Source organism: Neodiprion virginianus, chromosome 1 (assembly GCF_021901495.1).
Source record: "Neodiprion virginianus isolate iyNeoVirg1 chromosome 1, iyNeoVirg1.1, whole genome shotgun sequence".
Classification (NCBI taxonomy): Eukaryota; Metazoa; Arthropoda; class Insecta; order Hymenoptera; family Diprionidae; genus Neodiprion; species Neodiprion virginianus.
The window spans coordinates 26,765,212-26,789,964 of NC_060877.1; the positions used below are offsets into that span (position 1 = coordinate 26,765,212).

The 24,753-nt window shown below is 39.0% G+C and overlaps 4 protein-coding genes across 16 annotated transcripts in view; 2 read left to right on the plus strand and 2 right to left on the minus strand.

Moving 5' to 3' along the window:
- The window catches only part of LOC124305869 (uncharacterized), a 43,083-nt gene extending 27,137 nt beyond the window's left edge, over positions 1 to 15,946 (plus strand). For 7 of the 12 annotated variants that reach the window (XM_046765811.1, XM_046765847.1, XM_046765819.1 and 4 more), the window contains 10 exons: positions 4,954 to 5,138; positions 6,001 to 6,091; positions 6,323 to 6,465; positions 7,265 to 7,403; positions 7,662 to 8,924; positions 9,009 to 9,195; positions 9,507 to 9,616; positions 9,724 to 9,862; positions 9,953 to 10,030; positions 10,185 to 12,544. In XM_046765811.1, coding sequence (XP_046621767.1) covers positions 4,954 to 5,138; positions 6,001 to 6,091; positions 6,323 to 6,465; positions 7,265 to 7,403; positions 7,662 to 8,924; positions 9,009 to 9,195; positions 9,507 to 9,616; positions 9,724 to 9,862; positions 9,953 to 10,030; positions 10,185 to 11,961 — 4,112 coding nt within the window. In that variant the 3' untranslated portion in view covers positions 11,962 to 12,544. Of the gene's footprint in view, positions 1 to 368; positions 493 to 2,387; positions 3,015 to 4,953; positions 5,139 to 6,000; positions 6,092 to 6,322; positions 6,466 to 7,264; positions 7,404 to 7,661; positions 8,925 to 9,008; positions 9,196 to 9,506; positions 9,617 to 9,723; positions 9,863 to 9,952; positions 10,031 to 10,184; positions 12,545 to 13,099; positions 14,306 to 14,377 lie in introns of those variants that run through there. The other 5 variants (XM_046765855.1, XM_046765893.1, XM_046765902.1 and 2 more) reach the window with 5 other exon arrangements.
- Positions 15,947 to 15,995: 49 nt separating this feature from the next.
- On the minus strand, positions 15,996 to 20,517 carry LOC124305999 (queuosine salvage protein). The gene is made up of 6 exons (XM_046766093.1): positions 20,304 to 20,517; positions 19,752 to 19,967; positions 16,923 to 17,085; positions 16,669 to 16,782; positions 16,413 to 16,598; positions 15,996 to 16,266 (listed from the first exon to the last, which is right to left on the minus strand). The coding sequence occupies exons 1-6, from the start codon at positions 20,409 to 20,411 to the stop codon at positions 16,028 to 16,030; spliced, it is 1,026 nt and encodes a 341-aa protein (XP_046622049.1). The 5' UTR covers positions 20,412 to 20,517; the 3' UTR covers positions 15,996 to 16,027.
- On the plus strand, positions 17,085 to 19,827 carry LOC124305960 (golgin subfamily A member 6-like protein 1). Of its 2 annotated transcripts, none has more exons than XM_046766030.1 (7): positions 17,085 to 17,438; positions 17,644 to 18,129; positions 18,204 to 18,551; positions 18,634 to 18,770; positions 18,884 to 18,987; positions 19,053 to 19,115; positions 19,215 to 19,827. In XM_046766030.1, exons 1-7 carry the CDS (start codon positions 17,383 to 17,385, stop codon positions 19,437 to 19,439), a joined length of 1,419 nt encoding a protein of 472 aa, XP_046621986.1. In that variant the 5' UTR covers positions 17,085 to 17,382; the 3' UTR covers positions 19,440 to 19,827. The 2 variants fall into 2 exon arrangements, with proteins under 2 accessions (XP_046621986.1, XP_046621996.1); XM_046766040.1 differs by having other exon boundaries at positions 19,291 to 19,827.
- A 412-nt stretch (positions 20,518 to 20,929) lies between the features above and the next one.
- Positions 20,930 to 24,108, minus strand: LOC124306007 (F-actin-capping protein subunit alpha). The gene is made up of 3 exons (XM_046766105.1): positions 23,877 to 24,108; positions 22,758 to 23,007; positions 20,930 to 22,629 (listed from the first exon to the last, which is right to left on the minus strand). Exons 1-3 carry the CDS (start codon positions 24,075 to 24,077, stop codon positions 22,211 to 22,213), a joined length of 870 nt encoding a protein of 289 aa, XP_046622061.1. The 5' UTR covers positions 24,078 to 24,108; the 3' UTR covers positions 20,930 to 22,210.
- Between the last annotated feature and the right edge of the window lie 645 nt (positions 24,109 to 24,753).

The following is a 24,753-nucleotide window of genomic DNA, read 5'->3' on the forward strand; positions in this document are numbered from 1 at the left end:
TTTAGTACGGTACGGAACCCTAAAAATACTTCTAAGCCATTGTAAATTTGAAGATTGTCTTGAGATAGTCGAAGAAGCTCCTCTTCGATGTGAAAAGAAGCCACGGTATTGAATTTCAATGAAAGAAAGAATTCTGTTTCAATAAAATCGATTCAGATTAGCAATTACATTTCACGAAATCTGAGCGGCCCTAATCCACGGCTAACTTTCATCTCAGTTTCCTGATCCTGAGCACGTGCAGTCGTAACTTGGATCCTGATATACCATAATCGCGCAACGACGAACGAGCTTGATGAAAAACGTACGTCGGTCTGTGCGAAATGATCCCCACCGAAAGAAGCCGTACGTTCGCCAGTAAAGTAGAAGCATCGTCGTGTATCAAGAGGCCACAATTAGTAAGCCGGGCGTCGCGACGTCGGCCGCTGGCTGGTCTCAGATACTCCATGAGTGACAGTGTGAGAGGCATTACAAAAATCTACGTATAATTTCGACGTACGCCGAAAAATTTCACCTTTCTCATATCGCGTTTTCCCACATTTCAGACTCGACAACCGACAGCGCGGCCTCTGTTTCATCAGTCAGCATCGCGCTTTCATCTCCCGCGTTCTCATTGCACTTGCATCGGTTTCCGACGATTGCGCGCGCGACTTTTTTTCTTTCATCCCTTTTTTTCTGCTCGACTCTGTCAAATTCTGACCATTCGCACGTGAACGGTGAACCGCGTTTGTGACAGGGGAAAAAAGACTAAGGACGAAGCTGTACAACGGAGTGATTGAGATTAAGTGATCGATTGATTTTCCACCCCCGCCTTTAATGTATAAGTGCGTGCAATGTGACTGTTAGGGTGGTCTTTGTGTTTAAAGGTTTAGGTAATCGCACTTCTGACGTTGGAGTTAGTTAGCGATTGTTTGAATGGTGTTTTGGAAAAATATCGGTTTTCGATGAAATTTGAAATGTCCTGACTCGTGTCAATTTTTTGCAAATTTTCTGTGCAAAGAGAGCTGATATTATAGTATATTAACGCTGTAAGGATTGCCGCAGTTTGGGTTCTTACCGTATAAGTTTTCACTCGTCAGACCGTTCGAAAACATTTTCCGACATCCGCGAGCTCACTATTATACTTCATAAATGCTTTCGAAACGCCTGAAGGTATACGATATGGAAAAAACATCGTTAGAATGTAATCTATCGGATCAAAGATCAAAAAGTGTCCGTGAGCGTGAGTCGCTCTTCGTGTGGTTGTTGGAAAAGGAAGAAAACAAAAAAGAAAAAAAAAACAAAACAATAAAATCCACGTCATCTAGGATTTATAAGTTTTTTTTCCATATATCTACTATTGCGTGAATAAACGGAATAACATTGCAGGAATAACTTCGTTATTTATATTCAACGATTCGTATTCTGTTCGTTCATTTTTATTTTATTTATTTTATTTTTTTTTTTTTTGAATCTTCTTATCGCTTACCATATATTTTCATTTTTCAAACGTTCCAAGGACGCAATCAATCGAGACGGTACATGTAAAACGAAGAGTAGGTACTAAACGACGAGACTTGGAGACCGAACTCTCGAGCATCTTTCGAAAACAAATCTTATGAAACGAGACGGAATTTACCAGGTTATCATTGAGCACACAAAACGCTGGCACAAATACGTTCGCCGTCGGTACGTCAGGAATATGCGTACACAGGGAGGCTTTTCGTATCTCACAATCAACTTATCACCAACGAAAGCTTTTTACTCAGTGGCAAATGTGCGTTGACAATTCGCGATCGTCGCGGATCACACGTGTCATGTACCGGATATAATAGAAGAATATATCGGATGCTTTAATACCGACAATGAATACGTGCGGAAAAGCAAATTGATCGTTTAATTAGCGAGGCGGTTAAATATACGCGAAATCGAATATTTGCCCATATACTTTTACGCATTAAAGAAATCGCGGGAAGTAGATAATGCAAACAGAGAAATATATATCGGTGAAGTGCCGATCGCCAATTTCATTTTTCAACTAGAAACGATTTTACAACGTTTCTCAACGACGAAACTATAATTACACATCCTTGCCTGAGGGCTTAATATGCATATTTTATACATACACATATAATGGCTTGTAGGAATTTGTTACTATAGGTGTATTATGTATCGGGAAACGAAAGTCGGTTTTCAGCCTTTGATGAGAATCTTTGCTCATTCCGTATTTGTCCTGCACTAGATTTCAAAACTGGTAAAACGCGTGTTTGATTTTTTTTTTTTTTTTTTGCTTTAATCAAGTTAAAGCGCCGTTTAATTTTTATCTGTGTCTCATCAATAGCTTATCATTGAAATATATCGATCTCTTTACATAACTGAAATTCACTGTAACTCGTTTCAACGAAGCGAACTAGAAGGTTTTTAGAGTTTTGGAATACGGTGCGATATTAAAATTACGCATCGAAGCGAAAAGGTGTTCATTATCAGGCCGAAAAAAAGAGTGGCTCGATTGGTTACGAAAACATGAACTGTTACTGGAAATTGAGAAGCAGATAAGGAGTCGATACACGTACGACGGGGCGTAGATTGCGTCATCGCTTTGTCATTCGTTATCTTTTGCGCGTTTATGAAAGAGATAAGTACGCCGTTAAGAATAGGGCAACAATGACTTTCCGTCTCATATTAATCTCGTAAGTCTCGCAGCGTTGTGTAATTAAAAAAATGTATCGACAGTAATTTCCGGCCTCGCGTACGTGACGTTATTTTTCTACATTTTTATTCATCACCCGAATAGATTTTTCACCGCGTTTTTCGAATCGATGGATATCTTGTAGATCCTAAGGGATTTCTCATTTTCATCGCCGCAGTGGGAACGAGCTCTTCGAAAGAAAAGTTTTCTTTTTTCAAACAGGTGCGCGAAGGCGTAACATGAAAAAATTGTTAATAAATGATACCGGAATTCCTAGAACAAATGTTGACGCTGATCGGTGGCATAGTCATTGCCTACTTCATCTACTTGTTCCTCAAGAAGAAAGATGGTAAGATTATTATCTAGTCATCACCTCTCGCAACTACCTGCACTAATTACACCTTGTGAATCGTAAGATCATATACATGAAGTCTGCAAAATCTCGAATCCATACCATTAATTACTGGATGTAATCTTTTTATTCTTCCAAAGTATTTCGTTCCATAATCATATTCTTTTATTTCTGTCAATTCAAATTTCGTATACCAGCTAAATCGGATTTTGCGAATCATTAAGTCGAGTCTTAACGGATTATAGTACAGCAGCCTGATTGGCCTCACTTTCGAAAAATCTTTAATCACATGCGTATACCCTACGAGTTCACCGACTGTCAAGAAAGATTGATTAGAGGTTCGCTCGAAGGGATTGCGGGCCCGGAAAGTCTGCTGCAAAACAAGGGGTTATCAGTTTGTTATACCGCCTGAGTTTACAATAAGTAATACGGCTAAGAAAAAGGACAAAAAGCGGACGCGTTACAAAAATTTCACCTTCGGAGTGACAAAAAAAAGGGGATTCCGAGTTATCGTCGGATCTTATATCAGACCGACCCGAACTAATTTTTCGCTGATTTTACGCGACGTTATAAATTAATCGGGACAGGGACGACGGATCCTGAATTCACGTAGATCATGCGGATCGGAATCTTCGAATCTTACCAGAGTCGGAAGCTCGGAGTGAATTCCCGACAAAATGTCAATGACGTGAAACTGGGAGGCTGAATGACGCGAGAAACGGCCTCGGAATCCCGAGGTTTCCAAGATAGTTGGAATCTGGGAGGCGGAAACAGTGTCGAGGAAAACCTGCGCCGAGTCATAGAGAAGATGGTAATAATCGATTTCCTGTTTCGTGCTCGTACTTACTCTGACCGCAATCTTACCGAACGACCTTATTAAGGCCACGAAGGTAGGGACGCGGTGACGCAGACGTCGACCTTCACCTCCGGTCTGGAGGGATCAGGGCTAGAAAGTCAACGCCATAACACGATCCTCGGAGAGATTATTCAATTGTGCGTCAAGACTAGATTCCTTCGGATTATGGGAATTGTTTTCTGCTGGAACATGGTCTGAGCACCAGTTTTTGCCGAATTTCAATGCTTTTTATTACTTTTCATGGGATTTCTAGCTCAAGTCTGAGAGGTCTCCCACACTATGTGACTCTTTAAATAACGCGTTATAAAGTATACTCATTCCAGTTTCTTGCCAAAATTGTCTTAAATAATCGTGTACTTATTAGGTTTGACAGTAATTGGACTAGTCTTATTTTAATCTGAGTAATAACACATTTTTTTTTTTTTTTTGCAAACTACCGTACAAGGTTGGCTCAAATCTGCAATTTTGTAAAAACGGTGTACAGAATGTAGAAATTGGGAATTATCATTCTCGAAGATAATCCAACTACTCACACGATTATATCCGTGAAAAACTGTACTCACGGTCGATATTAAGAAAATTTCGCGAAAAAATTGCAATACGTGGATTGTATTTTTTTTTCATTTCCCTCACATGTTAGTTATATTGGACAAAAAAATTACATGCTGTTGATAACCTCTTATACTAATTCTAACTATGGAAAAAAATGATGCCTAGACCTGGTTATAGCAAAATAAAAATACACACATTTCTCCAATTCAAAAATACTCGCATAACAGCGTCTGGTGCTGAGCACCTGTTGACCTGTCGTCATTCGTTAATGGGGTTAGTAATCCACGCGGATTTTCACCTCGAGGAGAAAATCTCAAGGTCGCTCTGAGCCGGTCTCGGGAGAATTACGAAAACGAGAATCACCGAGTGCACGAACCGAAGCTCGGACATTCGAATTTACATCCGAAGCGATGACATGCGGGCGAAACTTTCAATCCCCTCGTCGATTTTCGAAACAGGGCTTTCGGCAACTTAAACTTTACAGTATTTTCTCACGTATCGATTCTCATATCTAATTACTATCCCTAGATAAGCCGGCAGCCGATACTCCGACAATGGCCCACGCCGCGCTTCGAGATTTGGTCGAACGCGCTGTGGAGGAAGCGAGGAAGTTGCCAGGACTCGGAAATCCGGATGCCGGACGATCCACCGAGCCCGGAGATGTCGCTGACCAGACTTATGAAGATCTCCTCGCGACTGCTATACTCAACAAGGTAAACTAAGAATAAGATGTGTGAAATTATGCGAGACGATGACGATGCAACAATTTATCGCTAATGTCATTGGGGCCTCGGATCTGCATGGTTTTATCTACCTTTTTTTTTTACCTTTATAGCCTGTTACCGAACACCGCGATTTACGTACCTATAATTTATATGTTGGAATACTTTTGTGGAACTGTAAACACAGTTACTTAATCAGATTGACCCTCGTGCATGTATGACCCAAGAAATTCACTGAAGCTACAACAGATTGATACAATTTCATGAAATGTGTACTTTTGTGGTATTTCAGAAATTATTATAAACCTATTCAGCAACGTGAAAATCTTTCTTATTTTTTTGCAATAAAACTCGACTGTCCTTAAAGATAATAATAATAAAGAAAATATGAAATATTCTGAAACTACGGCCGTTATTTAAATTTACGCACGTGCCGGTTCAACGGTTGATCTATCCTTCAGACGGTTGTATAAAAATAATCGAGCAAGGAAGTTCCTTCAGCCTCGATATATGCATAAAAATTATCGTATTCTTGTGTGAAAAAAAAGGTTCCTCGGTTCATCGCCGTTTATATGTATAGATAATTGCGTCGTTCTTTACCAAACGTTTAATTGACGCACAAGAAATTACCGGTAACTACCTAAAAAGACGTCAAACTTTGTTAACATATTCATACATCGCAGTCTCTGCTTTATAGTTATACAATGCTTTGAATATCTATGTATAATTTCTAGTAAGTAAGCTATCAACTAGTGAAGAAGAAAAAATTTCTGTCCGTAACGTAATAATGCAAAGCTTGGTTTGAAAATTGACGATTATATTTGCAGACGAATAAAGTTTGGATGTATTTTAGGTGATCGAGAAGTATCAAAATGAACGCGTCGACGACAACAGCAACACAGTGGGCGCCAAAAGAACCTCCCCGAATCAAAAATACATCACCAGTAAGTGCATATATGCGTTTCCGATAAAATGTGATCGAAGATCGGCGAAGTTGAAGATTCGTAGCTCATCTTAGCGCGTCTGATTATCGAATGATCTACCAGCAATTCGCGTACGCCTAAAATCGACGAGAGAAAAAAAATTTCGAGCGAAGAATTCACATTGTTTTCGACGCATGTTTAACACACTAACGACACTTCCCGGGTGAATAATTCAATCGAATCATTAAACAGGTGAAATCGAGGTGGGACTCGACGAAGGCGTCGAGGAAGGCAGCAGCAGCCTCGAACCACTCTCTCAGGACGAGTATGGCAGCGATTGTAGCGCACCACCCTCGAAATATTCCATCAATCGTCAGGAACCACTGTCGTTGACGGTAAGCTTCGTAAAGCTCTGCAGAAACACAATAAATAAATGAAACACAATATAAACTTGTTCATTGGACCAAGTATTTCCACCCTGTAAGAAGATTTACACAATCTCTTTAGTCTGCATTGTCGTTACTGATTATGTGTCATACACAAATACATTGAACAAGGCAAAGTTGGTGGAAAAAAAAATTCAGACTTACAATACATGTTAATTTATACCGAATCGTAAGAACTTTGGATATGCCCGGCGCAATTAGGAACGGACTCTTTCAACAGATTGCAGGCCTGCTGTATTGCAATGTTTAATTTCTCCTAGTCTCAGGATTGGCTAAAGTCTGGTGTGCAAGATAATTGCGAGTGAGAAATGGGAGAAATACTGCGAGAAATTTTGCTGCATAGAAAAGTTTTAGCAAAAAGTATTCCACGACGATGGTCGTATTTATTATTTCTTTATGAAGGTTGTGTAAGATAAAAAAAAAAAAAAAAAAAAAAAAAAAAAATAAATCTACATGAGTAAATTTTCGTTACACACTACGAATATAGACATTTCGCGCAACCATACGCAGATCACAGCGCAATATTGTTTATCGTTCGTATACATAAATAAATACGTTTCATTATCATGAAATTTACACAATAATTAGACAGTCTATAATTAAACAACGCCTGAAACTAAGAGCCAACCTTACAAAAGTGTTTGTGCGACGCGGAGAAAGGTTAAGCTAATTATTCAGGAGTCATTGCACTCATAATTTCATAAGAGTTTAATGACTTCTCTTTTCGACGTTACACATTCCGTTGCAGATAGAAGAGCACATCGAAGAAGTGACAACGACCTACACTTCGGACGAGGAAGAACGAGAGGAGGCCGCGGCGAACGGTCTGAATTTCAACAACGCGCATCGTGTGCCTTTCCCCGAATTTGGAATGGACATAATCGATCGTAAGTTAATCGACGAAAGTTTCTTGAAAAATTTCATACTTGTTCTTTTTCGAGTCAGGTGCCGAGCTGCGTTTAGTGTGCCTTTTTTTGAATTCGCAATTTTACGACGCACGTGAAAGTTCGCGTTGCAATTACAGAATGGCTTTCTATTAGGCTCCTACCCAACTTCTAGATTCGGACTGTGCGGAATAGAATACACGATCACCATGCTCGCCATGTGCGGCTTTGAACATGTCCACGTTTACTTTTAATTCACAGTTTCTCAAGAGTCTTCCGAGGAATTGCTCGACGAGACGTCGACGCCGACGCACGTGGATCTAGTCACGCCTGTAGAATCATGGGAGGAGAATTGGCTGTTTCAAAAGAAGAAGATGCAGGCTCAATCCGAACCAGTCTCAATGCTGGTCCCAAATCCTAGCGAAGATTTGAAACCTTTGATTGGCGACAGAGAGGCCGATGACACCTCAGATCTGTCCGACTGTTCCGCTCATTCCGACGAAGAAATTGAGGACGAACTACTCGAAGTTATCAACAACGTGATTCCAAAACCTCGAGGTAGTCCGGAAGAGTCCAGAGCTTCTGGTTTGGCGGAAGGTAAGGAAAGACTGGAAATTGAAACGCGGAGTGCAGATAATATCCGAAAGATTGGTCACGAAAATCTAACGACGAACACCGCAACCCATTTCCAAATCAACGAAGCTGGTGCCAACGGAATGACGAACGGACATAACGAACAGAAAACCGAGAGTCCATCGTCGGGGAGGTCGGATATCAAACTTGGTATTGAAGACATGCTCGTGTTCCATCTGAGGGACAAAAATACCTCGCAATCCGAGCAGAAAACTATGCGCCAGGATCAGTCGAGCGAGTTTATAGAGGCGGAAAAATCGTCGGGGAATATCGTAACGTGGGATGAAACGATCGGTGGTAGTGTAATAAAAAGTCCAGAACCAGCTTCTAGATTAAAGTCGAGCGCTTCGGTCGAAATTACGAGTCGAAACGGGACCCAAACAATCGTGGTGAACAGATCGTCGACTTCTTTTACAGAAAAGACTAATCCCGATGTGACAGGACCTCAGGTACTTGAATCGGTCTGCCGGTCCGACCAATCCAAGGATCAACAAGCCAAACGTCCATCCGTTATTACACGAGATAACGAGGTGGATAAGATGCCTCAAGACCAGCATGTTGACCTGGGGGATGATTTGTGCTCAAAAAGATGCCCAAGAACTCCGACATCATCTCCTCTCGAACAGAAAATCGGCGTCCCAGAAATTCAAACTCGTACCGACCTCCATTCGCTGGATGAAAAACTCGTATCCATCGAGACGAGGTTTGACACGAAACTTGGTTCGCTTGAAGAAAAATTGAGAAGCCACGTTCCGGACCTCGAAAAGAAGCAAGACCCCAACGTAACGGAAGTCGGAAACGGAGTGGTCGAAGCGCGTTTCGCTTTCATAGAAAGCGGCAACGAGAATCATCGCACTGTGATAACCAAGGAGCACAGAGACGACCTGCAAAGTGAGTTTATTAAACCTTTTTTCGTTTCCTTTCGAAGTCAAGTATCGTTCACCGTTTCTCACTGCACGCTTTTGTAATCATCAGACGAGGATGGAGCTCAGCAGGAAAGCGAGTACACCGAGCATTACGACACAGCGACCCAGAGACACCTGGACAGTTTAAAGAGACCCGCAAAAGGTGGTAAAGATGACATCAAGGTAGTGGATATTCACGACGATGACGATATTCCACCGCCGATACCCTCGACTCCCCCGCCGATTGCCAGACTCAGGTATGATTCTAATGAGTTTGATTCACGTCAAGCCAGTTTTCTATTCGACACACTGTGCACACGGATGATTCACCGTCATGAATTTGAATCGAGATGTTATCTCTTTTGTTTCAATCGGAATGAAAGGTGTTCAACAAAGCGGCTGCGGCAGTATTTCAGTTATACCGACCACACGTCATGTGGTTCAACGTGTTGTCTTCGTGTTTTCGTTTTCGTTCACTAATTTTATGCTGTTATGTATTTCAATCGCGCTTCCACCCTTCTTTTCCTCGCACGGTATCGTTGTTTTAATTCAAGATTTTGCTGTGCAGGCAGTGCCGCGAGGCTGCGGCGTTAGCCAACCTCGAGGTTGATCAACTCGAACCGGCCGAACGGAAAAGGGTCGAAGTTGACCTGTTTCTCGCCACCCCGCCTCGACCAGGTACTTAACCAGTTTAGATTCTCGCTCGATTTACCAATCGGCACACGTCGAGTCGCTGCTCATAAAGATGAGACGGAATATGTTATTAACGAGGCGAATTTTCACAGGCACGATAGCCGAGCGCGAGCACAAGAAGTGGGAAAATGCCGCACCGATAGAGAACAATCCTTACAGTGAGGAAAATATTCAGAAAAGATTGTGGCAACGGCAATACTCCCGGAAGGTTTCATCCGAATCTTCATCTGGGTGAGTGTGAACAAATTTTTTTAGTCATTTCGTGTATTTTATGTCACCGTATCTTCGTACCATTGAGAATAACGCAAGTGGAATTTGTAGAGTAAACACCGAAATACCAAAGGTGGATGGAACCTCTATTCAAGTGGTCCTGGGCGCTGGTCAACCGGACGTTAAAAGGTAGCACACGAATCATGAAATGCTTAATCGAGTAAAGATAAAGATTGAAGAACCTTTTGCGAAATTATGAGAAGTAGATGAGAAAATTACCCCAAGTAAATGTGGAGGAAAGGAAGTGATCGGGTAATGTGATTTGATTTTTTGGAATGTGCAGGTACGGGAGAGACTACTATATCAACGAGGCAAAGAAAGCAAGTGGGGAGCGCGCTAGAAGATCGGCTATGTTGAATGCCGGAAGACCGAACAGCTCGTTATCCCAGAATTCCGGCTCGTTCGAAGGCGATATTGAACAGCAGGTGAGTTATGGACTTGAAAGATTCGAGGAGGCATCCCTGCGGGGCAGCCTTCATAGACGGAGCTTTCGAGGGCAGAATTCGAGTCCCCATTTTGTAACCAACCCTCTGCTCCACTTGCAAGTTGGCGAGGATTCGAAAGTTAGTCGAGTTGACGAGCTAAGCGACCCCTGCGTGTCCGATTCCGTAACAGACGAAGTACGAAATAGCGCGTCGTCGAGTGATCGAGGAAAAGATGCACCGATTAAAACGGTGCAACACAGAATAGTTGATCCCAGTAATGCGCACAATACCGAGTGCTCGTCTAACGAAGACTCAAATGTCACGGTAAGGAACGCAGTGTCCACAGATGCGGAATCAAAATTGATTAAAACCTTATCGGAGATCAAAAATCCGAAACCAAGTTCGAGCGAAAAGATACCGAGGGAACAAAACGATCGAATGGACTTCTCTGAGATGTCCTCTGAGAAATTAGCGAGCATTTCCGATTTAATGTCTGAGGGGATGAATCGCGAACTTCGAGTGTTGGACGGCAGAGGAAGATTGGTAGATATTGATACAGAGAACTTTGAAAGACTTTTCAAAACTGGAGATGCTGTCGAGAACTTTGCTGTTAATCCGTTGTATGATCTAGAAAACAATTTCCAACTGGCAAATCATAATCCACAATGTTCGAATTTTGTGGATCGAGATTCCGGAATGTATTCCATCGAATCGAACGAAGTGACGGAGACTGATAAGAGTGGGATTAGTAAAGACGAGAATGAAGAACCGCCGAAAAGATTGTCAGTTGACGAGTCGAAAAGGGGTAACGAAATCGTGACGTCCAACGGTAAGAGATACTCGAACTTTGGAAGCTTCAAGTTTCACACATTTGGTGGAATAAAGAGAAGACGCTTCAACTGGAACGACCTGGACGACGAATTCGCCGAAACGGATTCGGAAAACGAGGATATGGCCGAATACCCGGATAACATTTCGAACTTTGGCAGTATGAAGTGTCAAACTTTCGGCGGAATCAAGCAAAGAACAAATTTTGATGTTAAAAATATAACAAAGTACCGTAAAGTTAAATTGAGGCCAGCTCTCTCGTTCAGAGACGCTAAAGAAGCGAAGAAGCGACAGGAAACCACGTCCGAGAACGGAAAGGATATTCTGTACACCAATTTTGAGACTCGAAGAGATCCGAGCTACACAAAGTTCAGAAATGCAAAAGCGAACTCGAACGGCGAACGTGTCAAGAAGAAGAAACCATCGCATCACGTTAGCTCGAAAAGAGCAACAGCCGAACGGAACATCGGCGATGAAAACTTGATGGCGAGCTTTTTGAGAGATGCTCTGATGCGGCCAAAGTCGCGATTGTCGACCGACAACGAATCAATTTATTCTCTGGATACTGCAGCAGCAAGGAAATCGTCCCGTTATCGAGGATTGTCCAGCCGACCGATCAAACCTCGTTCAATTCGCGATGATACCAGTCTTAGATTAGAACCACCCGAGTCCCCGGAAGTTGTAGAAAAAAGCTTTGAAACGTTGGCCGGTTTACGGAGGAGTCGAAGTCTTAAGGACGATAGAAACAGTATTCTTAGAAGTAGCAGCGTGCGTAGAAAGATTTCCGAAGATATATCAATGTGGTGATGTATCGAAAGCACAAGATTTCAGGTGCTAATTAGTGAGAATGGAAACACTCATCTGCATACATTATAATATATTTAGATAGGAAGAGGTAGTCGAAGTCTGATTAGGCACTTACTAGATTCATAGCGAACACGCGATTAATTGGGTCTCGGACGATATCAAGCGGAAATTACTGAGCACAGCAGCCATAAATGGAATTTGAGTAGTTTTATCGACCGTAGGAACAGGAACTTAGAAAATTGACGCAACGCGTTTTAATACACGCAATTAAATATAGCCTCAAGCATTTTTCATGTTTGATTTTTACACGTCCGCAACGCACGAAAGCCAGAAAACTTTTTTGTCGTTAGAGTCTGAGCTGCCTTTCATCTGAACACTTTTTACAGCTTATTATACACACATATGCACACACACACATACGCACACACACTGCAGTCACACATTGCATTCAACTGGAATGCTAACTCTATCAACTTGTATATACAATGCAACACACGCATACGTATATATAATACATATACATACGCTATATGTATAGTTACACAGTTTTGAACTTATCAAAAAATAAATACGTTTTACGGTTTTTCGTTTCTAAATTTCATTAATTTTTTCCCTACGTAAGCACTGCACATGCATGAGATCCCCTTGTACAATGTACCTAAATGGTAAGTAAGTTCACCATGAGTTTCTATACGTTATTTCCGTCTTCGCTAACCCAGTAAAACTTTTTCTGACTAACACAGCCGGTGGTGACGATCTAACAAATCTCCTAATTTACACGAATGACTCGTGAATACTTTACTCGCACTACTTTCTAATCCTATTCAATATTACCTATCAATAATCACAGAATTTCTGCTTATCCTGTGCACACACATATAATGGGGGTCTTGTGCTAACTGATGTACCGTGATTCAAAATTGACTAATGCTGAAAGTTATTAGGTACCATGAAATTATAACTATAGTGCTTTGGCCTTGGTTTATCTATTCTATTCTATAATATAATAAAATATTTATCTACAATCTGGAGACACTTGATGCTCCCGCTTATTAATGTTGTCGACGTATTGGTGAACAGTAAAATGACGCAATGTAATAATAGCCTTTGTTTTAAAGCGGGATTTGATTTGTTTTAGGATAAAATCGAGGACCAGGAACCAGAGCAGACCTCAAATTCGGTAACGGAAGTTAAAACAAAAGCGATGACTTGGCAGCAGAATAACATTGATTCGAATAATTCTAACGTGGTATCACAGGGCAGACAGAGAGTTGAAACAACAATTCACTTGGGGATTGCTCCGAACAAGGTAGAGACCAATGACGTAGCGATAAAAAGATCAATTTCTGAAGTGGATAACTCTTTGAAAGAACAAAGTAATGAAGAGCTTTTGGAGAATGTCAGAAGGAACAGTAAGAATGAACTAAATGCGAAATTGAACAACAAGGAAGACTTGGAGAAATTGGCTGTTTCGCAAGTGAGAAGATCATTCGGCAGTGATCATCAGAAATCGATTAATCGCATTGACCTCAAGGCGTACGGATTCGAAAATGCAATAAAAACTAGCAGCAGTTCTACAACGAAACTGTCCGAGAAACGAGTAGTGAACAAGCTGGACTTGAAATCATACGGCTATGAGTCTGATTTGTACAGAAATCAATCTATCGGTCACATTGACGAGAAACTGAATAACGAGGTCCACGTAAAACCGAGAATTGTGAAGATGAAAACGAAATCAAATTTAACCGAACATCATGGGCAACGAGAGAGGTCCAAGAGTTCGCAAAACCTGGTAGAGTACGAAGCTTCGGGTGACTTTGATGTGTCGAAGAGTAGCGAAATTTTGAATGAAGAGAAAAACTTGTCGGACGCGTTTGATGAATTCGGCGGAATGATTTCGGCCAAGTCTATGCCGAATGTAATGAAAATCGAACAGTATTCACAGAATTTGTCGGCGAAACGTAGGTACAACAATAAAGAGGATATCATTATCAGTCATTTTGGTACGAAGAAGGAAAGGTTGAAGGAGGAAGAACGATTGAGGCGAGAAATGATCAAGGCATCTTCGGCAAGCCATGGCTTATGGAAATCGGAGACTACGATTCTTACAGGTGGAAAGACTGGCTCGATAGATTTATCTTCGGACGATGAACTCGATGGCATAATTGTGAAAACGAAATCCACGGAGGTTTTGGCAAAGAAAGAAATATTCGAAAATACTTCTGACGAGAATACTTCCGTCACCAGCAATATTAACGAAAATGATTTGCCGATGCCGTCTGTCCGCAGACTTGCTCAAGCTTTCGTCAGTTCACCGGCAGAAACACCAGCAGCTGCACCAAGGGTAAGAAAATTTGCGTAATGGACGTAGCGGAAGATTTTATTTAATTTTTAACAAAATTGAAATTTACCGCAGGTACTGAAGACGCATGGCGCTACAAAAAAGGAAAGACCCACGACTCCGGAAGTTCAGATAATAGAGACGCCAAGACAGATGCATAGTTTGACCGCAAGGTCACTTTCTCGAGAGTTCAGAGAAGGGTTGAGACAAATTCCTAACAAGATAACGTCCCCGCCAGTAAGTTATACGATCAGCGAACAATCGACGACTGTTCAAACCCACCGGGAAGTAGTTTCTTCCGAAGTTGATAGCTCTGGTGACGACGTTAAAATTATTGAACCTGGAAAGTTGAAGAATAATATCAAATTTTGGGAACAACTGCAAAAGCAAAGTTAAAATTAACTTTGCACATCTGTGCCCTGTGCTGTGGAATAGCACATGATGGACGAGTTTGAGGAACAGAATCGTGACAATTTTGAGCATTTATTATCACACATCGGTATCGCATTTGCGATTGGTGCAAGACTACGGGACTGGATTTTTAATGACGAAGTAGAGGAAAGTTAAATCACGACAGAAATCGCATTCCGATCCGGAGTAAAATTCACCACTGTTGTTATGAAGAGGCTTTATTTGAACTCGCCCATCGAGATGCGTTGAAGTTTATAATATAGCTATATGTACATGAATTATAAATATTAAGCATCTAAAGGTACGATAAATATCGGGACGGTGTACCATGATTACATTCTACCAAGTCCAGCTGCCATATTTGATTTTAATGTAAAATTGAAAAATATTCTTGTATAAGTTTTATCCGTTGTTTATTTAGATTTGAATATTTTCTTCCACTCGTTATTTTGAGTTTGATATAAATTTGTTGTTGATATGTAAATGACGATGAAGTTTTGAATTAATGTGTATACGATTTTATCAGCAGATTATTCTCTAATTGACTCTAATTTAAATTCGAAAACGAAAATCAAACAAAGATTCTGCTGTCATTTTATACACTGCTTGTTTCTGTCCTTGTGTGATATATAAGGACACGTTAACGTGCGCTCCAAAAACAGAGGATGAAGGGGAGAAAGAGAGAGAAAAAAATAAGGAAAAATTGTGAATTACCACGTATCATATATTCAATGGTGGACGGAAGTACTTCTATAGTTCAACTTTATTTAGAAAAATATAACATGACCTTATTACATTGTGCCAAAGGACACGGAGTGTCGACATCCAAAGAAGGTATCTTAGGTAACTCGTATTAAAAAATCGATAGTAGCATATCATTCAAATAAATGAGATTGAGAAATTCGGTAATATGTATTTCACAATTTGTATGTGTACTTATATTAATTATTGCGAATCGTTGCATATTTTAGGATAATAAAACTGTATAAAATGTATCGATGCTTATGTTCTAAATGATATGTTTGAATTTTCAGTACAAAACATTCTTTTGAGATGCGAAAAGTAAAATATCACAAGTGTTCATGTCACAGAATAGAAGCAGCGAACATCATGACGAATACTGAATGTTGCAATTCTCAATATTAACATATTCCTCATTACTCATTCACATACATCAACTTATCTCTATTGGCACCATATTTATACATAAAATAAAATAATCTTGGAATATTCGCTGTCGCATATAAGTAAATTGACTTTTTCCAACGGACAGTCTGACAGCAAATGCAGTAGAATGTGAATGTCTATACATAATCAGTAGTAAATTGATTTAACTTTGTGAAAAGGTATACTCTCTAAATTTTCGGCATGTTGTCTCCGGTAGTCCCATAAGAAATGATCGATCAAAATAGCATTGCAATCGGACTTTTTCAAGGCAAGATCAGGAGAAGCCTCAATTAAAGACTTAACTTCGTCTTTTACTTGTTCGATCACTTCAATTGAACAGCCACGAATCTCAACCTCTAAGGGACTGCCTGGTGGTAATACAGTGTCTGGAAACAAGGCAATGTGGTACAAGTCACAGTACGACTTCTGTTTATCCAAAATTAAACAACCAAACACCAGCAAAGCAGGAAAGTTTTTACTTTATAGATAAATTATTATTCTGATAGTGAATGATAATGCAAAGATTACTTACTCGACTGAAGAATCTCGAGGAGATATTTGCTGTATCGCATTGCCCCAAAGTGTACTAAAACTTGAGGCACTCTGTAGTCAGCAAACATTGTTATTTTATCAATATCGTGGAATTCGCCAAGTCCCTTTCCCCCGTAACAGGCCCAGATATCTCCGATCAGAATCTGGGCTCTTTTGTAAAACGACACTGGGACCAATCAATTTTAGTAGAATTATTAATACGATCAATGTCACTGACAGTTTGCATTCAAACTTACCTCTGTGTCCTTTGTAATCTGCCTCATCTCTGAAGCATTCAAAGTCCGTCACAATGAGCTTCAACAATTTTTCTGCCGAATTTTTGCAGGAGTATATACAGTTCACAAAAGATCCTGTAAGCCAATAAAGATAAGTAATGAACATCCCGTAATGAGGATCAAAATCTACTCATAAACAGAATCACAACAAGGTTCTCAAGCATTACATGTCGATTGCGACGTGTAATGTTAATTCAAAAAATTCAATTACATACCATAATACTTCTTTGTTAGAACCCTTCCAATTTCGTGTAAACATTTTAATCGTTCCATAAACAAAGGTATTTTAGCACTTGCATTGTCTCCTTGCAAAATAAACTCTAAGTCCTCTTTCGTAATTGCAGAATAGAAGAAGGGCTCTGTTCGCAATTGGTTTTGCTAAAATCAAAGGAAATAAATTATGATCGGTGAAAGTCGGTTCATACGACACATCCTTCACATTGTGTTGTAAAAACAAACAAAAAAAGTTTTCCTCGCACTCTCATTTATTTTATCTTCAAGCGACCTTCACGTCTACTCTGAAAACTTGTCAAAATCAAGAAATTATGATGTCAAGCTTCATTATATTATTTTCATAAAAATTTAACAAATATACAAATGGCGGCTTCTCTTGCTTTTCGCTAATCTGCGTAGTTGATCTGTGCTTGTAAAATTGACACAAACAACCTCATCAAAATGTCTTGTCGAGACAAATCTGTTGCACTTGAGTTAATTGCATTGAAGAAACCAACGTAAGTAATACTTCGTAAAATAATAACTAGAGTCTGTTTCTTTTTTTTTGCTAAAAGATAGCTACTAGAAACTCAATAAAGTTAATAACCGCTACGCGAAAATAACTTTCCAACCTGTATTATATCGATACCAGTGCTATAAAACCAATTTTGGTCGGTACCAAAAAAGCAAGATATTCGTGCATTTTCTATTGTATTATTTTAGAGCTTTGGACGAACTTATTAACTCAATACCAAAGCCTAAAGGAGCAACACCAAACTTTGGTTTACCAAGATGGAAAGTTATGCCGTTAGAATCAAAAATTCCAATGATTCCTGGCCCCAAGGGATCTTACCACTTTACTCGAAACAAGATTGGAAGAAAGCTTTGGGTCGGTTCTGCGGATGCACAATTTGATTTAAGCGATCCATACAATTATGAAGCGGAGTGGATCTACGATCCGCTGCACGACGAACACCTAAAGAAATTTTTTTTACGGCCTATCAACATTAAGAGAATGATGAAGATCGGATTGGTAACAAAAAAACTTGATGCGAAATGTTCAGTTAAAGATTATAATATGTATAGAAAATACTTGAAGAAATTATACAATGACAGCATCAATCTAGAAATCAAACACAGGGCAAGTATGGATTTAGAAAGAAAAACTTTGTACTTTACTGAGAAACTTGCTGAAAAAGACATTGAAAGGTAAAGCATTCAACTAAGAAATACATTAGGAAATGTAAAATGTTGCACAACTCAATGGTGTTTCAATATTTTAGAATGAAGGCAAGAGAAAAAAGGATGGAAGCCACTAGTCTGTTGCTAGAAAAAAACAGACTCGAAGAAGAAGAAAAGATGCAGAAACAAAAAGAAAGACAAATAAAAATCGAACAGAGGCTTAGAGATCTCAAATTTAAAAAAATACAGGATAAAAAAATGCGCATTCAGAAGGCTTGGGAAGAAGCGGAGATTTTGAGGCGAAAACATGAAGCAGCTGCATACATTGAGCGTCAAAAAATAGTCAAAACACTGAAACGATGGAGAGACAGTGAATGTCAACGTAAAACAGCTAGGGTAAAAAGAAAACTTCAGGAGAAGCAAGCGAAGCAAACGGCTGTGGAAGAAAAGTAATATTTTTTCAGCATTGATATACATTTGCAGTGAGAGTTCTTTGAGATGTGACTCAGTAATTTTATCGTTTCATTCCAGATGGAGGCTGAGGCAAGAAATGCAACGAAAACAAATAGAAAGAGAAAATTTTTTACAGCATTGTTCAATTGAAGAACGTGCAATTAATATCAAGGCATATGACACCAAAGTCGACAGAGAACGGGCAAGAATGCAAAGTAAGTGTGTGAAAATGAACGTCATCGCCTAATTCTAATAATACTACATGAATAATTAATAGTAGTAAATTAATGTTTCCCAATAAGTACAATAATAGTATTATTATTTACAGGAATGGGGGAGCAGTATAAAATGTTTATGAAATGCTACGCAAGCAGGCATGTGGCTGGCCAAAGGGATGGAATGTGTTGCATAAAAAGGCATCGAAAGCATAAGGTAAGACGAACGAATAAGAAACTGAAAAGGTAATTAATATGGCATCTAATGTCTGTTTGAATCAGATGAATGGGAAGGACGTCATCAATTCATGTTCCGGTAAAACATATAAGCATAAGAATGAGAAGGTAATTAAATAACATATATAATTCTTGTACAAAACTTTACTTCGTGCTGATCTGAAATTTTCATTTGCATGAATGTATCTACGAAAATAAATATTTTAGCTGAATGAAGAAGTGAAAGTGCATATTAAGAAAAAACAAAAAAAAGGGAAATGCAATAAAAAGAAACGAATTTTAGAACCATCGTCAGAGCCTGAACCTGAGGAAATATGCACAGGAACTAAAACACCATTTTTACGCATAAACGAGCAACCTGTATTGAAAGATAAATGTGAATGCGAGAAGGTCAAGGCAGAATGGCTTCAACGCCAACAGATCAGTATTTAATTTTCGAATTTTCATACCATTCTATAAATATTTAAGCCATGTCTCGTGTAATGAACAAACTTGGGGAAACAGATAGAATAATAATACATATTGTTAATTGAGTTTTCATATAAAATTTGTGCTTATGATCATTCTGTAATATATATTAGTTCAAAAGAAATTCTAATTGAAGCAATTAGCAAAACGTTTGCAGACCATCTTTTTATATGGTAAATGGATTGAAATTTTATTCATTCCATTGAATGACTTGCGCTGAGTTTTACTGATATATCGATACAAGGGGTAGATACTGAGAAATTTTGTAGTGCTTACGGAAATAGCTCGTTTTAAAGCAGCGCAGAGAGCGAAGTACCCGGTATGTTTGGTTACTTCCCATTTTGTATCATCTCCTTCAGGCCAAAAACAGAAATTCAAGGTATCCAGTAAAAAAATCCAGTCTACTGTTCTCGGGTCATGTTTGCTCGGATGCAAATTGTGCTGAGAGAAATTGTCGATGTGTACGTCACGACTTTTTAACCCTCTGAGGACCTGTGCATTGATAGTAAAACAGTCTTATTGTTAGTTGCAAAATAATTTGTCTGATGCTAAGTCGCTTATAGTAGAAAGGATTATTTCTGAGTCTAAAATAAACGAATTTCGGCATTTCATTTCCACTTTTGAGAAGTGTGAGGTTATTTCTGCGTACCCGCATTTATAAAATTCTCAGTTACATGAATCCAATCTTGAAATAATTTGTGAAAGTAACATGCTCGTTTACAAATACAATACGATCAGTACTGTCAAACTGAGTGTCGAAATGAACCGTTTGAAATAAGAGAAAACAGCTGAGCATATAAATGGAGTACAAGAATTAGTTTTACCCACTTCTTGCGCAATTCTCTGGATACCAGTCTTCTCGATGAAAACGTTTGTCGATAAACTAGCTATTAATTTAGCTGATTCCCGAGGATTCAAAGTCTTTTGAGTAGCCATTTGTGGTCGCTGCTAAAGGTTTAGAAATCAGGAATGTGATAACCGACAAGCCTCGTACAAATTCCTTCTTAGATTGACTCATCGTCAGACGACAGGGGCGACAGTTCGCCTTCATTGCTATAGTCACGTGATTGCCGGTTGCCAGGCAATCTCGAAAGATGTAAACAAACATGGCGGCATTTGTGAAAATTTGTCGCGACGACGTGCTCAATGTTTTTTTATCTGTTAATCATTATGTGTATAGAGTTTTTACCCTCGTTCCGCGTTTTTGGTGAGTGTAACGAAATCAGATGATGCAAAAGAAAATTAAGGTACGATTTTTTACTCTTGAAAGCAAAGATAAACGCGATATTTCGATTTTACGATATTTTTATGCATTTGGACGATATGCGTTAAGTTTACAAGGTTTTATGAAAATTGGATATACGAAGGTCTAGATGTTCATATGCGGTTATTTCATCATCTCTGAATTCATTTAATTTTCTTTTTTTCCTTGAAAATAACATTTATTCACTACCTAAGATTGCATGAGTTTTATTAGAAAATAAAATCCCAGAAACAATGATTGTTTTCGGTGATTACAAATGCAAAGACCTTAGTATAACATTTATAAATATTAAACTTATTTATCAATCATAGTGTAATAAAATAATTCATACAATATAAAGCAAAATAGCAATACATCTTGGGATAGTGAGTCATATAATCGTATAGCTTTATATGCATGCGTAATATACATAAGTACAGAGCCAAAGTTCCAAAGTGTCACATTACTTTATTTACTCAATAGTAACATTTACTAATACATAATTTAATTGATATAACTGTATTTCTTGTGTGTTGATTTCATTTTATTATATTTTTGTTTCTTTTTTCTTCTTTACATCCGGACATGCTTCACTTATTTAACGATACACTCGATTGTAAATATTATCCTAAATTCAATATTGATTCAATGTAGGCAACTATTATCTGTGTTTTGAGGGGCAGTGGCGAATATCGGGATATTTTTTTCTCTGCATTCGTTTTTCTTTATTTATTTTTTTCGTCATTTTCACCACATTCATCGACCCGAATTCAATAACTTATGTACACAATACCGTCTCAACCAAAAATGTGAACAGATTAAGGCTCCAGCAGGCTATAGACTACGTTCTACAATGTACAATGTATGCATTATGTATTTTCTTAGTTTTCGTTTCCGCGTGTTTGTGTCTGGCTGTGTAATGTGTGCTAAGCGATAGCACCAAAATATTTGCCAATATTTCACTTGGCACAACAATCAATTCTGTGTAACTATAAAGTAACCGATACACCAATCAGGTTTATGTGTATTAAATTTTATTTTATTCCACTTCAATTGATCCTAGCAACATATTAGCTATAATAGATGTAATAATTATAAAACAATGTGTCTTAACAAAATTGTAGATATTTATTTATACTTCGTGTAATATAAAGTTTGATAAAAATAGCGGGCCGTATCCACAGACGTAATTATTATTACTTTTTTTTAGAGTTAAATTTATTCTTTTTATACTGTATAATAATACATTATTTGCACATTCGTTCTAACACCTTGTCTTTGAATATGGCCCGGTCTAAGAAATAACTAGCGTAGTACTAGGGCATGTGTATGAGCTTCTGTCAAATGTTTATTATTTCTTATTACGTTTTGCTTTTTTTTTAGCACACCTTTATCTTTATATCCATACACATCACACCTCCAGACTTTCTCCAATGCAGCAGTATGCGCTTTTTAATTAATTTTCTTAATAAGAGATATAAATAATCTGTCTTTATTGGCTCTTAAGCTGTTTGCCAATACTGTACGACATGAAGTTGCTCCAGTCAATTTTCGTTCGCATAACAGGAAGTTGCCTCCGTAGAGCTTTAAACGTTGTATCTGACATGGTTTGATAATTTTCCGAAATAGCTGTTTGATAATCGTTTTCAGCTTCCTCTAGCAATTGGATTAATTCCTTTGCCGTCTGTTTCTCTGTTGTTATTGGTAGGCTCTCTTTCACTTCTTTGCTGCTCACCAACTGCACATTTCCATCCTCATAATAGTGAACTTGAACTTTTAGGCTACCCCTCAGTTCTGCGTTACCAGAACTGGTATTAAAATTCACCGACCATACTGAACGCCAACGTCCGTTCCAAAAGTTTTTTGGTTGAAATTGATGATCTTCTATGCAGGCAGTTAGCGTTACGTTACCTGAAATAAGTTTACTGCTTTTTAATATATACAGTCTTGATGATTCGACACTCAGGTATTAAAGAAAAACGTTTTCTCCATCACTTTTTGAGATTAAAAAACAGTTTCAATCTCCATTCTGTACATACCTCCTTGACTTTTTCCAAATACAGAAGAAGTACCGTGCCTATAATGATTTTGAGTGTACGTGGCTAATTCTTCTTGAAGTGCAGATCTCCAGGGTTCGGCTGCCGCGTCTGGTTCGTATGGCTCATAGTCCTGAGCTTCCTTTCTCAGATGGTCATATTTGAAACTCTGCTTGCTTCGAGCGTCATAAAACCTTTGACCGCCCAAGTCATTGTGCTCAGTAATGAGGACAGGAAATTCGGTTCCCTCAACCTTGATTCATTTACAATTGAATTAAACTGATGGGCATGATTATTGTCATATGTTCGAGAAAGAATATTACGTTGCATCAAGCTTATCTTACTCTATACAAGTATGTGCAAGCCAGATGGTAAATGTTTTAAAAATAACATCACACGGGATAAATGTGAATTTTCTACTTTTTCGAACAGGGTATAGTTTCGTTACTATCGAAAAATAAAATAATTCAAAACACGAACCGACTCTCATGCTGTCACATTCGAAAACTTTGAATATATATTTAAATGGACCACAATAAATATTAAATGGTGTTCTGTAATCGTCTGTTATTTTTAACGTTCACACACAATTTGATCAAACTCCCGATTGATGATGTGTTTCGTTATAGACATTCATTCGGCCATGGAAAACTTGTATCATCTGTCGCAAAGAGGGAATATGGTTCTACGAATGGATTGTGATGGAATTTTTGTATCGCTATGCCAAGTGGTTGACCACTATCTGAACATCATCTGTCAAACATGAGTCATCGTCCATTGCCAAAGCATACAAAGACGACTGGGTGAATTCATTCCAATGTGTAACAATGGTGTCGTCGAATTTTTTCGAGTTTGAATATCAACAATTGTATCGCGCTTCCGCGATTGTCGGATCCGGTTAGTGCAGCGTTCTAATTTCAATCGAAACGAAACGTCACTAGCTCGAGATACTCGAACGGTGAAAAACGGTTACTGTAAATTTTCAAGCCGACGAAAAGTATCGAGAATACAATGACGCGGAAGATCGCCCAGACAAAATCTTTCCAAACATATTCAAGTCTCGTTTTCGTTGTGATAATCACTCGCCGTTATCGCGGGGAGAATAGAATAGAATAGGTGTACCTTAACAGGCGTAAGCTGGTCCTTGTTGTATTGAGCAAATGCCCCGGACGCGCCTTCTTTCAAGAGGTTGTCGTTGTTCAGTAGAACCCTCACATCGTTAAAAACTTCGTTAAACTCACCCGGGGGTGAGTGTAGTATAAAATCCGAAACTATTCGCACTTTTTCTTGATCGGGGATCACCACATCTCCGTCCGTCGCCATCTTACCTTTCCACTGCACGCACACTCGACCGATGTGTCAAACCAAGGCTCGTGAAATGCAGGTTGCCCCCACCAATGCGAATGCGGGGAATCTGCCTTTCACCAACTCGACACCCGCGCTCTAAGCGCCGCGTTCAAATCTTTTTAATAACTCCGTGTGCAATTTTTTTTTTTTGTTTTTTTAATCTCGATGTCAATCGATCATGAACTGACAAAATGACACGACGATTTCTGCACCGATTCAAGATTGTTTCCGAATTTATTCCGATTGTTTCCAGTAGTTGGTGTACATTCGGTTGAGTTACACTCTATGTCGCGCAAAGTAATGTCATAACGAAATTAAATTCGTACACCTGAGAACACTCGGTTTGCCACTTACTTGAGTGATTCACGAGTCAAGTCCAAAGTTTTCAGTATGATGTTGATAATTTCGAATTATACCAAGTACCCTTGCCACCGGTGCGAGTATTGTAAATCGAATAACTATACCCTGTGATAAAACCCCGATGGAAAAGCCTGTACTTCATCAACCTTGTCGCGGTTTGTTTCGCCCGGATGCCATCGGCTCCACTCGTCTTCTCTCGGTGCACACTCACCAGCAGGCGTGGTTTACATTTCACGATAATACAGTTTTAACATTTATTTTTATCTATTCGTCAACATCGCGCTCCCAATGA